Source organism: Amphibalanus amphitrite, unplaced genomic scaffold (assembly GCF_019059575.1).
Source record: "Amphibalanus amphitrite isolate SeventyFive unplaced genomic scaffold, NRLGWU_Aamphi_draft 000412F_arrow, whole genome shotgun sequence".
Classification (NCBI taxonomy): Eukaryota; Metazoa; Arthropoda; class Thecostraca; order Balanomorpha; family Balanidae; genus Amphibalanus; species Amphibalanus amphitrite.
The window spans coordinates 479,678-494,092 of NW_024881906.1; the positions used below are offsets into that span (position 1 = coordinate 479,678).

Sequence of the window (14,415 nt, forward strand, 5' to 3'; positions counted from 1 at the left end):
CGAATACTGGGCTCCACTCAGCAGAAGGGTTTACCAACTAACGAGTCATTCAAACAACACAGGAGAAAATATGGAAGACAAACGCTTCCTGCTTTTAATTCATCACGGAACATGGGAAATAGTAAACGCTACAATCGGAAGACACATGAGAGTGGACACTGGACATAATACTTCTTGCTGGGTCATGAGCGCCACCAAAACGGACATTTGAATGGCAGCATTGAGGTCAACACTCCAATAAAAACAAAGTCTTATAGCGTAACACAGACACCCGTTCGCCCTTCGCGGCTCGTCTCGACTACGGCCGGCCAGCTGCGCTCGTAATCTGAGTAGCGCAGAATTCTAATGAATGGGCAGAAAACCGGTTTTACCGTCAGAGCAGCCATTGGGTATTCACCGGAGATTTCGCGGCCCGTCGACCGGTTCTGGAAACCGTTTGAGACGAGCGTCGGACAACCCGCCCATGACACGTCCAACTCCGCGTCAAATGCGCACATACGGAGCATATGGCGTAAATACACAGCCAAGGCGCGGGGTTTGGCTAGTCGCATCCTCCCTCCCCCACCCGCCCCTCATATTCCCCTCTCCGGCACCGGGGGCCCGGGGCCCGCCGCTGGGTAGCCCCATTCCAAGAACGACGTAGGGTCCCACAACTATGTAATTGTACAAAAAAAAAATCGAGCGTTGTCTCAGAAGCAGTTCACACTGCGATGCCCGTCTCGTCTGCAGCCGATTCCGGCTATCTTGGGTTGCTTCCGGGCCCGACCGGTGACCACACATAGGAAGCACATCCTTCGCTCTGGCGGGGACCGGACGACGTTCCGGCTCAGACCGAAACAGACACTCCCCGGAGAGCTCCGGACGACGACAAACGCGCACAGGCCTGCCATTAACAGACGCGGAATGCGTCACCTCTCAGCGCACAATCACACGGACGCCCACGAACGCCGATTGGAGCGCTTCACTTTGTGAAGATGCTGAGTGAGTAGACGCCAGACGGAAGGACGGAATGTATATCACAGTCGTTTGGAGGACGGAAGACAGTGGCGTCATTTGTTCATGGACGCAGCGGACCTCAGAAGCGGACTTGTTTGATGGAAGTCAGCTGCTGCAGTGTGTTCTGAGTCACTCCCCTGTCGGTCACACAGGGGGTCTATAAGACAAGCAGGCAGGGTAAGAAACACAGCAATACAGCTTCGCCCCAGACCCTGTCCCTTGTCGCCCATCCCGTCCCACCTCGCCCCACTGCGTCCCTATACCGCCCCGGCTGTTCCCATCCCGTCCTTTCCCGTACCTCATCACATGCGGCGGAGTGTCCCTGACGAACAGTGCGTAGACGGAGTGGGGTCCCGAGCGCAGGCCGTAGCAGCAGTGGTCGTCGGACATCGAGTAGGTCTCCGTGGCCTGCGCACCGTCGCCGCCGCCTCCGCCGTCCGCTGACACTGGCGGCATGGCAGACAGATGTTACTATGCCGCGAGGATAGTAACATACACATACAGAGACTGGTGGCCAACGTAGATGGAGTGCGGGAAACACGGCAAGGGAGTGGCTTGATTATTTCTGGAATGCGAGTCATGCAGAACTCATGCGGGATGTGAGTCAAGGAGCTAGCGGACAGAGCACGGTATACTATAGATTCCTAAAGCGTGGACGCCCCGCGGTTTTCCGAAGACATAGTGTTCCCAACAACGCGTCTCACTCCCATCACGAAGCTGAGCTGCCCATTGGATATTTCCGCAGTAGGTATAGTGCTAGCCGTGATCCTGATTTCAAAAGTCTCGTGTCCAGTGTATCGAGTCACTCACATCGCAGATATCTTAGAAGACGTCCCAATAGTGAATTGACGGATATGCCCCCTCCCCCGACGTCGAACTGGCGCCACTGCACTGGTTACCGCCCGCCGTCCGTCTGTTGAGTTCTCTCACGGCCCGGACATAGACGGTGACATGATGGATGCGTCACGACAGACGAACTCAATGGCGACCCCAAGCCCTCCCTGCTCGTTTACCGCAATCATCGGGTATAAAAAGATATAGGAAAGGAAGTCCGACTTACATTCTCTGGTTCGGCGCCATTCCCCGTAATTATCAATCTTTAGTGATAATATTTATGAACAATACCAATTTCCCCATGTTTCCCATATTCGTCTCTAACACGAATCCAAACATCTAAGCAATCGTCCATTCTGACATTCAGTCACGTACGAGACTCGTGCCCGTGCCTATCCTCTGGCCCGGGGGGCTGCGTTCAGCTGTCCGGCAGAGTCGCACTGTTCCCCGAACCGTCCTGCCACCATCGGTGGGCTTTCCTGTCGTAGCCGGCCGCCGTCGTTCTGCAGTCTGCAGCCGGCACGGGGTTTCCGGACGGCGGAACGGCCCACCAGTTGCACCATTCGGCACCGGTGCCAAACGACCGACGGAGGGGGACAAGGGAGACAGACAGGGGAACAACCGACAACAAATGACCAGGCAGGCAGCACTGAAAGAGTGCTGGGACAGCCGGCACCGATCCGTAACGATGGACCGGCACTACCAACACTAATGAGCCCGGACCACCGGCACCAGGAGACCGACCGGGACAACCGGCACCATTGAACCCAGACAACGAACACTTGAACGTGGACAGTGGAGGCACTATAGGACCGAGACAGCGAACACTGCAGGACCGGAACTACGGGTACTGCTGGACCGGGACAACGGGTACTACTGGACCAAAGAAACGGGCACTATTGGGGCGAAGGAACGGGTACTATTGGACTGAATGAACGCCGCCACCAATATACCGAGATGACTGCCACTGAATGACAAGCAGACACAGGTCACGGGAGGCATGCTCGGAGCAGAGAATACAGTACTCGCCTGGCGCTGAGCCGTCGAATCGGCCTGGATGCAGCTGACTGGCAGACATTCGGTAGAAGGTCCGCAGCTGACGGCGGCGGGTCTCGATGGCGGCGGCGGCGGCGGCGGCAGCGGGGGCGGGGGCGGGGGCGGGCCTCTCGGGGACTCCGCCGTGGGGGCTACAGGAGGCCACACAGCGCTGGATGGCATCGCTCTCCACCAGAACACTGCGGCAGAGGTCAGATCAGGGGCCAGGTCAGACCAGAGGACAGGTCAAATGTCAGGTAAGGGCAGCCACAGGTAACCAAGTCGGGTAAGGTTAGGTAAGGGCAGGTCACAGGTAGGGTAGGTCACAAGTAAGGGTGGGCCATAGGGAAGAAGAGGCCGCAAGTAAGGTCAGATGTCAACGGCACCATCCACACTGCAAGGACGACGGAGGTCAAGTCAGAGGCCATTGGTAAAAGGTCAAGCCAGCACGGTCGCACTCGTCACTCCAGTACAAGACCAGCCCCGTCCCCACCATATGTAGACTGAATGCGCCACAGAGAAATGTGACGGCGTCTGCAGCAAAGGAAACAGTGTCCAAAGCACAGCACAGAAAACGCCATCACAAACAGCGTTCCAAACAACAAACAGCACCCCTCCACAACAAACAACGCCCAACTGTTGTGGACTAGTGAGACCTACTTATGTTGTTTTGATATGACTGAAGCCTGAGCGACGAAGACTTGGCATCTCGGATCTTTTGCTCAGCCATGCTCAGCTTTAGCTGCTGGTAGAGAACTATGTATGGCATTGCTGTGCGCGTCGTACGGTGTTCAGCCCGTGCAATGCACTGCAGTTCGGAGCGGGGCAAGTGTTATTCAGCGGTCACATTAAGCAAACACCCACCCGTTGTTATTAACATACACAACCATCCAATTTCTGGCGTATATCTGCTTTAGCCTGGGCAATGTCATAAGACCGTGTGTGTATACGACCCACGTGTAACATGGCGTCATCAGCAGCCAAACAGATGAGCCATGTGCGTATTCTAGCGGAACGGAAAACCCAGTGACGCGCGGTCCGCCGGAGGGCTGGAGTCGGAAGCCGGGCCGGAGAGTCAGGGAGCGGAGTCGGGAGCGTGCCGGAGAGTCGGGGAGCGGAGTCGAAAGCGGTGTCGGAGAGTCGGGGAGCGGAATCGGGGAGCGGAGTCGGGGAGCGGAGTCGGAGCAGGGCCGGAGAGTCGGGGAGCGGAGTAGAAGCAGGGCCGGAGAGTCGGGGAGCGGAGTCGGAGCAGGGCCGGAGAGTCGGGGAGCGTGCCGGAGAGTCGGGGAGCGTGCCTGAGAATCGGGGAGCGGAGTCGGAGCAGGGCCGGAGAGTTTACACATGAGTCCGATCACCAGTCACCGACCAGCTGAGCGTGGTCTCTGATGGACCGCACTGGTACTGACGCAGGCTGTCGGCTTAGCCCTAACTAGTTATTTGAAGAAGGCGATGATTCAGGTTCCGACACACCAATATGCATGTCCTTCGATAGTCAAGGGCTTGGATATTCTGCTCGAAGGCTCATAAGAAAAAAAATATTTTTTCAAGTAAAAAGTCTTCTGATGACCATGCAGCGGGATCGCTGCATGCGTCCTGCTGCCACCGCTGTAAGGCCGCCCCACGCTGACACTGGGCCTCGCATGCCGGTTGCGAGTTTTTGGGTTTTCGGGTTTCTTCAAAGTCAAATAATATAATAATAAGCTGAGTGACCCACACTACCATCTAACAAGCGAGTCTGCATGCTTTTAGCTTGCGAGCCACCTTGCATCGCATTCCAAAAGTTGATTTGGAGACAACTTTCGATTTTCCTCGCTGCGAGTTCTGCGAGGTTTGCGGGGATCGTTGGAGTCGAATTAAGGTTCGTTGCGCTGGTATTGCGACTATATGTAATTTTCTGAGGGTGTATCGGCTTCACTGCATTCATGAAGTTTCCATAGAGGAACGGTCTAACCACTCTATGAATTACATATAGACATATGAATTACATATATTAATTCATAATACTCTATGAATTAGTTTTATGCCTGCAAACTCAAAACCAGCAAACTCGCAACCCCCATGCGAGGTCCAGTGTGGGGCGGCCAGTTACATCGAGCCCTGAATCACGGGATCAGGCCTCTAATAAGACAATTGTATGGAATTGGAAATGCGCTTAGGCCGGAACACAGCACACGCTTGCAAATCGCGTCGAACTCGCGTCAAGCGCGGAAATCGCTTCGTTCGCTGTGTTTTCACTTGCAATTCAGCTCACAACTCACGTCGAAAACGCGTCCCGCTTGGAAAACGCTTTGCGCTCACAACTCGCGGCTGAAACGCGTTGATTATTGATTACACTTGACCTTTGCACGTGACATCTTAGCATATCCATGCGTCTGTTTCATGACAAAATTTTATGCGGCGTTCTTTCGATGAAATTTTTTTTAGCTTTGGTATTTTAAATGACCTCCTCCTCGTTCATTAATTAAAATCAGCACAGGTTAAATGTTACTTTCTTTTGTAAGAAATTCCTTAAAAAACAGTTGATGCCATGCCACACAGGTAGTTCATCATGCCACATTGGAACTTAACTATAATTTGTTCAGTCAATTTTAGTATTTTAGTCAGTATTTGTTTGCCACGTATCATGGTCATTGGTCACAATCGGTTGTTCAGAAGTTTTTCAAGCGAATACAACACCGCTCTTGCAAATCTAACAACTGTTATCGTTCAATCTAATCTAGCAATTCATTCAATCTAATAATCCAACGATTACCATCCGTAAGTAAACTACATGTTTCTCCTTTTGCGTTATGCAAATCACAGGATATACTTAACCCTCGCCCGCACATGCCATTTTCCCATCCTAGAACGCACATGGGGGGGGGGGGGAGGCGTGCCATTCCCCCGCGCCATTTCGTTCCTGTTGGAGATAGAGCTTCGCGGTAGAGACCAGAAAGATTCTTTGGGAAGAGACAAATCCAATGATTCCCAGTTTTACCTTCTCAGGTCAGTCGTTGACCTTCCAGGTCAGGTCAAACTAAAAAAATGTTGTTTTGGGTCACCGTTGCATATCAAGTGCGCTGCTCATCATATAGGTACCGGGCGATGACGATGCCGTTTTGTGGTGCCAAGCCAGCTAGAACCTTTTTGTCACACTATCCGATCAGGTTTTTGCTGCTGAGGTCATTTCAGGTCAAGTTAGGTCAAGGTCAATGATATGTGTTTGCATGTCTGTGAGTGTATGCGAGATACTGATGTGTGCACCGATTGTTTATGTGTCCATATTACATGAGATCATGAAATGAGAAGGTTTTACCAAAGATACAGTCAAAGAAACTTCACGAAAAGTAAATTCATCTTGCCTAAATCGCAATGATTTTGGATGATGTAGGGGTGGAGACTCGAGCCCGGTCCTGTGGGTCTGTCGCTATCTCCCCCTTTATCAGCTACTTTACTCTACATATGACAAGTGGTTGGCTGGGACGTCTCCCTTGTGCCGTTAACCCGTCTGCCACCCGGGCCACGTGTCATTCTACATGTGCATCTACGGTGGGGCCGTTTACTCGAGTGGTTCAGTGGTGAATGCTCGCCATTTGGTAGCCACGCGGTGGGTAGCGTGCCGATGGCTATACTAATCTAATGAGCACCAAACCCTTAAGCCAACTAAAGTTAACTGGCAAAACTAAAGTACCGACATAAAGTTGCTTCCACTCTTTTATTCCTCCTTCTCGTATTCCTCCATGAAAAGTTGATATCGATTTTGCAAGTGGCTGCGATGGTCAAGTGGCCCAAGGAGCGGGTTCGGTTTTTGGTAGGGGAGGATGGGGTAATTTGGCCGCTTTTTTAGGAAGCGCTGTAGCTGGGAAGTTGGCGACAGACTTCTGCACTCTCTCAAGGCTGGCAGGTGTAGCATTCATTTTACTTTCTTATACAGCAAGCTGAAAATGATAGAGCAACTGCTTATGCCTGAATTTTGTCGTTCTACAAAGGTTTGCAAAGCGGCTTAACCCTAGAACGCCTAGGGGGGGGGGGTTGTATCAACCCCCCCCCCCTGAGGTTTTTTCGAAGTGCACGCTAAACGGCTTGTCGTAGCGGGCAGAAATTTTCAATACCCTCTGGGGCAACCTTTGAGCATCTTTTGCCGAAAAAAAATTGATCGGGTCATGTCAGGTCACGGAGTTATGACGTCATAAGAGGTACAGCCTCCGGCCGACAGTTACCAAACGTGTGCGCCGAATCCCTAGGTTTTCTGCCGGTGATACCCACATTGTTTGATGGATCATGATGAAACTTCCCATGCATGTTGGGGCAAGCATTGGCTATCGTGTGGTGCAAGAAAATTGACCGGGTCAGGTCAGGTCACGGAGCTATGACGTCACAAGAGGAACAGCGTCCGGTACTATTTTTGAAAAGCGCCCGAACCACTATTTTGCTAATTCTTGTCACCTCAATGGGAATATGCAGCAATATTAGCTTCTATAGGGAGCAAATGGACCTCCCAAATCCAAAAATACAATCAGATTTAAAAAATTTAAATTTTGATTTTTCGAATTTCTGCCGCCGACTGTGACCTTGCCGACTTCCGGCGCTCCCAACGCCCCATTTTTAGAGCTAGGGAAACGAAATACATACCAAACGATAGAGAATTGATCAAGGAACACGATAGTTGAAGGTTTCAAGTCGATATCTCCCACCGTTTTGCCGCAATCGCCGCGGAATGTTGAAAAAGGTCTATTTTTCCGAAAATTTGACCTTTGACCGGTCAAAAGTAGGTCAAATGTTGACCTAGGACCAAAAAATATACCACCAATCGCGAGATCTTGTTGAGAGCAATCCGTTGGTTTTTCCCGCTAAGCTCTACGACCTTCCGTTTCGAAACGCCAGGGGGGGGGGGTCATAACAACCCACCCCCCCCCCTGGTCGTTCGTGTTATGAGAAATGGCCTGGTCGTGCGAGGGTTAATTGCCCCTCTAGCAGGGTTATTTGGCCGGTGGGGTACGGGTAGAGCAATTTGGCCGGTGTTGATTTGAGGCCTGGATTTTATGTTACGGGCAAGTCAGCTTCAGCGCCAGCAATGACATGTGTCCTTTACGCATTTTTAGGCTGACTCGATGTCGGACTTATCTTCGAATGATTTTGACTCAGGTCTTATTTCAGCATTTTCCTGCACAACTGAAAATGCGCTTCCTTAGCATACACTGCTAAATCAAACATTTGCATTTTATTTGTGGTGAGAAAACGTTAACCCTCGCCGGCCGAGGGGGGGGGGGGGCGGGTGCCGCCCCCCATAGGTTTTTTTTCGCGATAGCTCCGAGCACGCTGGCGATAGAGAGCTGAAACTTGGAATACCTGACCTTTGATTCAAGCCGGATCTTTTGACACCAACTGCATTTTTGGGTCAGGTCAGGTCACTGACCTATAACGTCATAAGTGAACCTCTGCACGGTCTTCAGATGTCGCAACTTTGCAACGCCCTCACTGCCAGAGGAGATGCCACAGGGAAATAAAACTTGCAGAATCTAGTATCCATTATGAGTCTCACAACTTGTATATCTCGGATTTTTTTCTAGAGGTCATATGAGGTCAGGTCATTTTCATGACCTCTCCATTATAAGTCAATGGGGAAAAATGAAAACTCTTGAATGAAATGAATGAAATGAAATGAATTCTGGCGCCGGGAACGATCTCCAACTATCTCAAGTACACATAATCGTGATTTGATGCACTCATTGCAAGGTAAGATGCGTCACTTTTGCAATGTTGACCTTGCGTGACGTCATTTATGACGTCATCAAGGTCATATTTGTTTTTCGTCAATAACTCTTGAGCAAATTGAGTTAGCGAGTCAAGAAAGCCACCAATGGACTCAGGAAGACCTGCCGAATCGAATGACATGCGACATGACCTCTTTCGACCAACTTCGTGACCTGGGGGTGCTGACCTGACCTTGACCTGAGGTCAACACCTTAAGTTGAACTGACCCAAACAAAAAGTATATCATTCGACGCGCCTGATGGAGGCGATCACGATGCTGCCAAAATCGCGGCTCTGCGGCCGTTTTTTGCGAAGTTTTTCACCAAAAACTGAACCGTACCTTGGGCACTTGACCTGACCTCAGAGGTCACCGGTTGACCTAGGACCTTAAAATTGGGTACCAATCTCTGTGTCTCGTAACGGCGCACACGCTCGTTTTTTTCGCGACGCGCTAGCTCCACCAGGGGCGAAACGGCGGAGGGGGGGGGGGTCGTACCCCCCTCGGCCGGCGCGTATGTAGAAAACCAATAGGTCCGGCGAGGGTTAACTGTTTATTTTAGTAAGGAAATAATCGACTAATTTCAATTAAAAAAGTCTTAGCAATCAGAGAAACTACTCAACCCAGTCTCAAATCATCACATCTCATACGCCTCCGATGTCTGCAAACGAGTTGTTAATAGTGTTTACTAGCTGGAGATGAGACTATCAGTTTGGTTTGAGCATATCCCTAGCAACGTCGTCGTGCTGCTTTGCGCAGTGTCTTGATGAGCCCCTAGGAGACAGACTGTGCCACAATGCCACCGCCAACGGCTATAAACCCAACCAGCTCGGTACGGCGACCTTATCATTATGTACATAGGTTGCGGAACCGGGATGGGGGGCACCGGGGCACCGTGCCCCCCTTGATTTTGCCATTTTAACATTAGCCCTATGGGTATTGCATGGAAAGGATAGGCAGTGCCCCCCCCCCCTAATTGAAGGTGTTTCGCCGCTACTGCTTATCAAGTCGGCCGTTCCAGCATAGCGATCCTGAGAGCACCGTCAAGGCTTTTCCACTAGCACCGGCAAAATTACCCCGCATTGCCACTCTGAAAAGTTTTGTCTACAAAGTACCTAGTTATGGTTTTACGGAAATACATGAAATTACTCTTGAAAACGCTGAACATCCTAAGCAATGGGACCACAATGTCAAAATTTGTCTACAGCCCCCGAATTCTACACGCCAGGCATATAATTTTTCGAACGGAAGTAAATGTTACCATTTTCTAATCAAATTTATGCTTTACGAAGGGGAGATTTTTGAAAAAATTTTCCATGGATTCCTCATTTTATGTTGCCCGCAGTACAAGATACGTTTAAGATTTTTTTAAACATCGAAATATAAAAACTAAACAATTTAATACGTTGTACGTATAGTCAAATGAATACCGATGTGCTGAAAGCGGGAGGCCACGCCAGTATGTATTTAGTTAAAATTGCCGTAAGCCAAGGTGCTTTATTTGGTTTCCATGGTTACTGACGCTATTACGCTTGCATTTCGCGAGCAGAGAAGCTGAAAAGTTGAAACAGATTCAACTTTTCATCTTGCAAATCGCGCCGGACTGATTTTGCTTGCGTTTCGCTTGCGTTTCGCTCGCGTTTTCCGAGCAGGATCCGGCGTGATTTCGCGGCGTAAAAGCGAGACGTCCTGCGTGTTGGGAGCTGAAAATATGCCATGTATTGCAATGGGAAAAGCGAGACGCGATTTGCGAGCTTAAATGCTGTGTTCCGGCCTTAATGCGCACGCATGTGTACGCCAATGTTCGTGAATCTCATTATGTGGATGTCAACGACCTCTTCCAGGTGTACCCTAGTTAGTAAATCACTGAATGACAGCCTACCATTACATATGTGCCAGCCCCAGCCGAATAGCATCGTGTATGGATCACAATGTATTGTCACAACTCGATAAAAAAACAATGGCCCGCATCACAACCACCTCATACCTATTCGTATACAGAAACAGTGTGCGCGCACACACAATCATTAAAGCTTGTCATTGCCTACCCGAGAATACCGATCAGACAATCTCGTACTGAACATGGCAGCACAGAATCCAAATACCGTGATATCGAGACAGCAGCAACCAACTGCGCTCGACACTCGCACCAGCAACCCTAATACCGACACTCGATGAGTGAACGCGCACACTTGGCGAGCGCTTCGCCGTTTCAACATGCCCTGAGAGGCTACACGTCCGGTGAATACAGGACAGCACGCACATCCTTTAGTCGGCGATCTTGATCCGGTTCAGCTTTCTGTTCAGCTTCTTAGTGATGCTGCGCTCGAGGCCCGGCACGAGGAACTTGACCAGCGTCTTGCTGTTGGCGTTGATGATGTTCTGTATGAAGGAGCCGACGTTGCCCAGCTCCTCCAGGAAGATGCTGAGGTCGGCCAGCTTGAACTTGGCAGTGGCGTTGTGCAGCACGATGTCCAGCTGCTCCGGGTCATCCGGGTTGATGTCGAGCATCCAGTTGGCGCGCACCAGCACGGTGAGGTTGCTCAGCTCCAGCTGCACGCGCGGACTGGCCGACAGGAACAGGTAGCTGATCTTGGCGAGGCCCGTGGCCGTCACGTTGGTGAACGAGAGATTCAGCGCCAGCTCGTCGCTGCTGAACGTGATGTCGTTGATGCTGAGCGTGCTGATGCCGTGCACCTTGAGGTCTCTGACCGAGGTCTGCACGCTCTTGCCCTCCTTCGGCTCGATGTCGTCCAGCTTCAGCGGCTCGAGCACGATATGTTCGCGGGCGATGTCGAGGCCGGTCTGGAAGTTAGGCCGCGCCTTGTCGATGGCGCCGCGCAGCAGCTCGGCCAGACACGGGCCGATGTTGTCATTCTCGCTGCTCACCTGGCAGAAGGCGAACAGCGCCTGCAGCGGGATGCCGCCCGCCAGCGTCTCGAAGCTGGAGCGGCGCGGCCGGCTCAGCGCCGGGGAGCCGGCCGCCAGACTGGCGGCGGCCAGCAGCGCCAGCAGGGACACCAGCGGCCGACGGGTGCGCGCGGCGGACATGGCGACTACAACGGGGCTCGCGGACGGTCTGACGGCCGGCGCCGCGCCGGCGCCCTTATAGCAGCTGGGCGCGCGGCTGGCCCCCTCCCCGCCCCGCCCCGTCCTGCACCGGACCGAACGGGGCGCCGCGGACAACGCAGCAGGGGCACCCCAAAACACTGCACTCAAAACACACCGCTCCGGTATGGATAAGTCGCACTATTAGGTGGGCCCTCCAGGTATTAAGTGGTTGGTTGCCAACATCACAATAATCGATCTACATTGTTGAATACGTCTAATGGCTGTTAAAAACCACTGCCGAAATGTGTGCACGAACCCTCTACTCATTTCTATTGAGTCATTTTACAAGAGTGTCCGTCATTTAAAGTTATTACACCAATAGCACATCGACTAACCAACCACTCTTTTGCTGGAGGGCTGTACATATATGCGTGTTTACCCTATAGTTCGTTTTTTTTTTTTTCAAAAGGACGCTGGCTCAAAGTTCATTATCGAAGCTCTCACGTGAGTTTTGGCAACTTCAGCGTCTTCTTGGAGGTAAGCTATGGTATTTCTGAGCATGATTAATAATGTAAATAGAGTGAATAACCTTATGCTCATGTTATATGTTGCAAATTGATATAATTAAAACTAAATTGATATATTTCGATATTGCACCGTCATCAGAATAAGAATAGCAATTAAAGGAAGGGTGCCACCTTCCGAATTTTTTGTTCTATGAATCTATTTTACTTATTTGAATTTTTAGACGTGGTTAGCGCGTCCACAATATACAAAAAACCGAAACATTGCATTTAATACATTGGCCAAAAAAAAAAATCGTTGTTTATATCACCACTACAACTCAAGGTCGTTTGATGTGGCAGCTAGGACGGCTGGCATATCCTGTTGTCATGGCAACATATCATTCTGCCATTTGCATTGATGGCGCAACTGAGACAAAAAGATGAACAAATAAAAAGGAAGAAGATAACATGATTTGAACTAAGTTGTAGTAAGTAAGTTGAACTAAGTAAGATACGTCAAAAGAACATCAAATAAGTCGAGTAAAGGTTTTTCCTTTACAATGCTTAAGAGATCTATGGAACCCTTCACCCTTCATGCAACTTACTAGAAAAACTTCCCAATTAAAATTTTAAAACTTAAGTGTATACCATAAAGAAAAAATATACCCCTTCAAAATGATAAAACATGCTTCAAAAGTATAACTTTTATATATACCTTTGCTGATTTCATGTTTTATAAAATACCCTTAAAGGAAGACTGCCACCTTCAAAAAGTTTTATCAGATCGGCCTATGATTTATTCCCTGGACAAAACAAAATTTTAGAATTCACCTGACAAAGTATCATCACGTGAATCGCGAAAAAAATTGTCGATTATCATACAATTATCAATCGGTTAATGTCTAGCGACAATGTTTACACATCACTAGACTTCAAGGTCATAAGATTATTACATTTTATTTGAAAAAGTAAGGTATTTTATGATTTACTACTATATGATTTCATAAGAAATTGGCCATGTTTAATTTATTTTGCATTTAAGTTCGTAAAACATTTAAAAATCATGGCTCATTTGGAATGGGTCTGCCGCCCATGTTAAACCCCATTTCCCACACTTTTTTGGAAAAAATGAACTACTGAATATATAGGTTTAACTTTTATTTTGACACTCCAAAATTCTTCTCTGATCTCGAAACAATCAAAGTTTTGACATATATTTACCAAAAGATAAGAAAATTCGTGTTTCAAAGTTATCGATAAACAGTAGAGATGTCGGTTTTCTTGGACTAAAAAAATGGCATCAAACTGAACTTTGGTCTCCGATTTCTCGCAAACGGGTTCGAATTTCGGAAAACCGACTTCAGTCTGGGACATAGGTGGCTCAGCTCCAGTGAAAACCGTTTTGTGGAAAAAAGGTGGCAGTCTACCTTTAACACGACGAGGAAATAGTGCTGAAGATTTTTGCCTGCCCGAATGCTGGCAGCAAAACTCGCAAATGATAACTTCACGTGCGGATTCAATGCTGACCGTCTCGAGCATAGGTAAGTGAAGCCGGTTTTTAGGTTCATGTGAGGCTAATCTTGTAAAAACTGCGTTGTGTCCAAAAGGTGGCACCCTTCCTTTAAGCAGCGAAACAGAGCTGATTCAAACGGAATACAAAACGTGCATCTTTTGGTATGGTTCTCGTTCGATAAGGTCGATCAGTACGTAAATACAATCATCCAGGTGCGTGTCAACGTTTGCAAATTATACATGATAATGCTTTAAAATATACATAATGCACATCATGCCAAAAATACATGTACGCATACAATATACATACTTTACATAATAGGTGGATACATACATATGTGCATACAATATACATACTTTACATAATAGATGGATACATACATATGCTCATACAATATACAATATACATAATACATAGATACATACATAATATGCATATACAATATACATAATACACATAATATATAGTTGTCTATTGTTACTCATACATACTCATGACGTATTGCAATGTTACACAATAGGTATTCTACAATATTGTATGTTACGCTGGGGCTACCGGAGCCACTGGGGGTGTGTATGGCGGGGGATTGAGGAGAGGCCATGATGAGGTTTGTGTGTTGAGGTGGGGTCGCTGGTTTCTGATTTCGATTGACTCGGCTATTTTGAGGTTTGGTACATCTTTGCAAACTTTTTCGATCGACACGCTAAACGACTCGGGCCCTACTATGCTGGTTGGGTGTGTCCTAGCTA

General features: G+C 49.0%; 1 protein-coding gene across 2 annotated transcripts in view; it reads right to left on the reverse strand.

Moving 5' to 3' along the window:
• Positions 1–66: 66 nt before the first annotated feature.
• The window catches only part of LOC122390839 (protein fuzzy homolog), a 39,008-nt gene continuing 24,659 nt past the window's right edge, over positions 67–14,415 (reverse strand). The window contains exons 7-9 of one of the 2 annotated variants that reach the window (XM_043384169.1): positions 2,860–3,065; positions 1,295–1,442; positions 67–1,133 (exon numbers count right to left, since the gene is read on the reverse strand). In XM_043384169.1, the coding sequence (XP_043240104.1) occupies positions 1,076–1,133; positions 1,295–1,442; positions 2,860–3,065 (412 nt within the window). In that variant the 3' untranslated portion in view covers positions 67–1,075. The remainder of the gene's footprint in view (positions 1,134–1,294; positions 1,443–2,859; positions 3,066–14,415) is intronic. The other variant, XM_043384170.1, reaches the window with a different exon arrangement.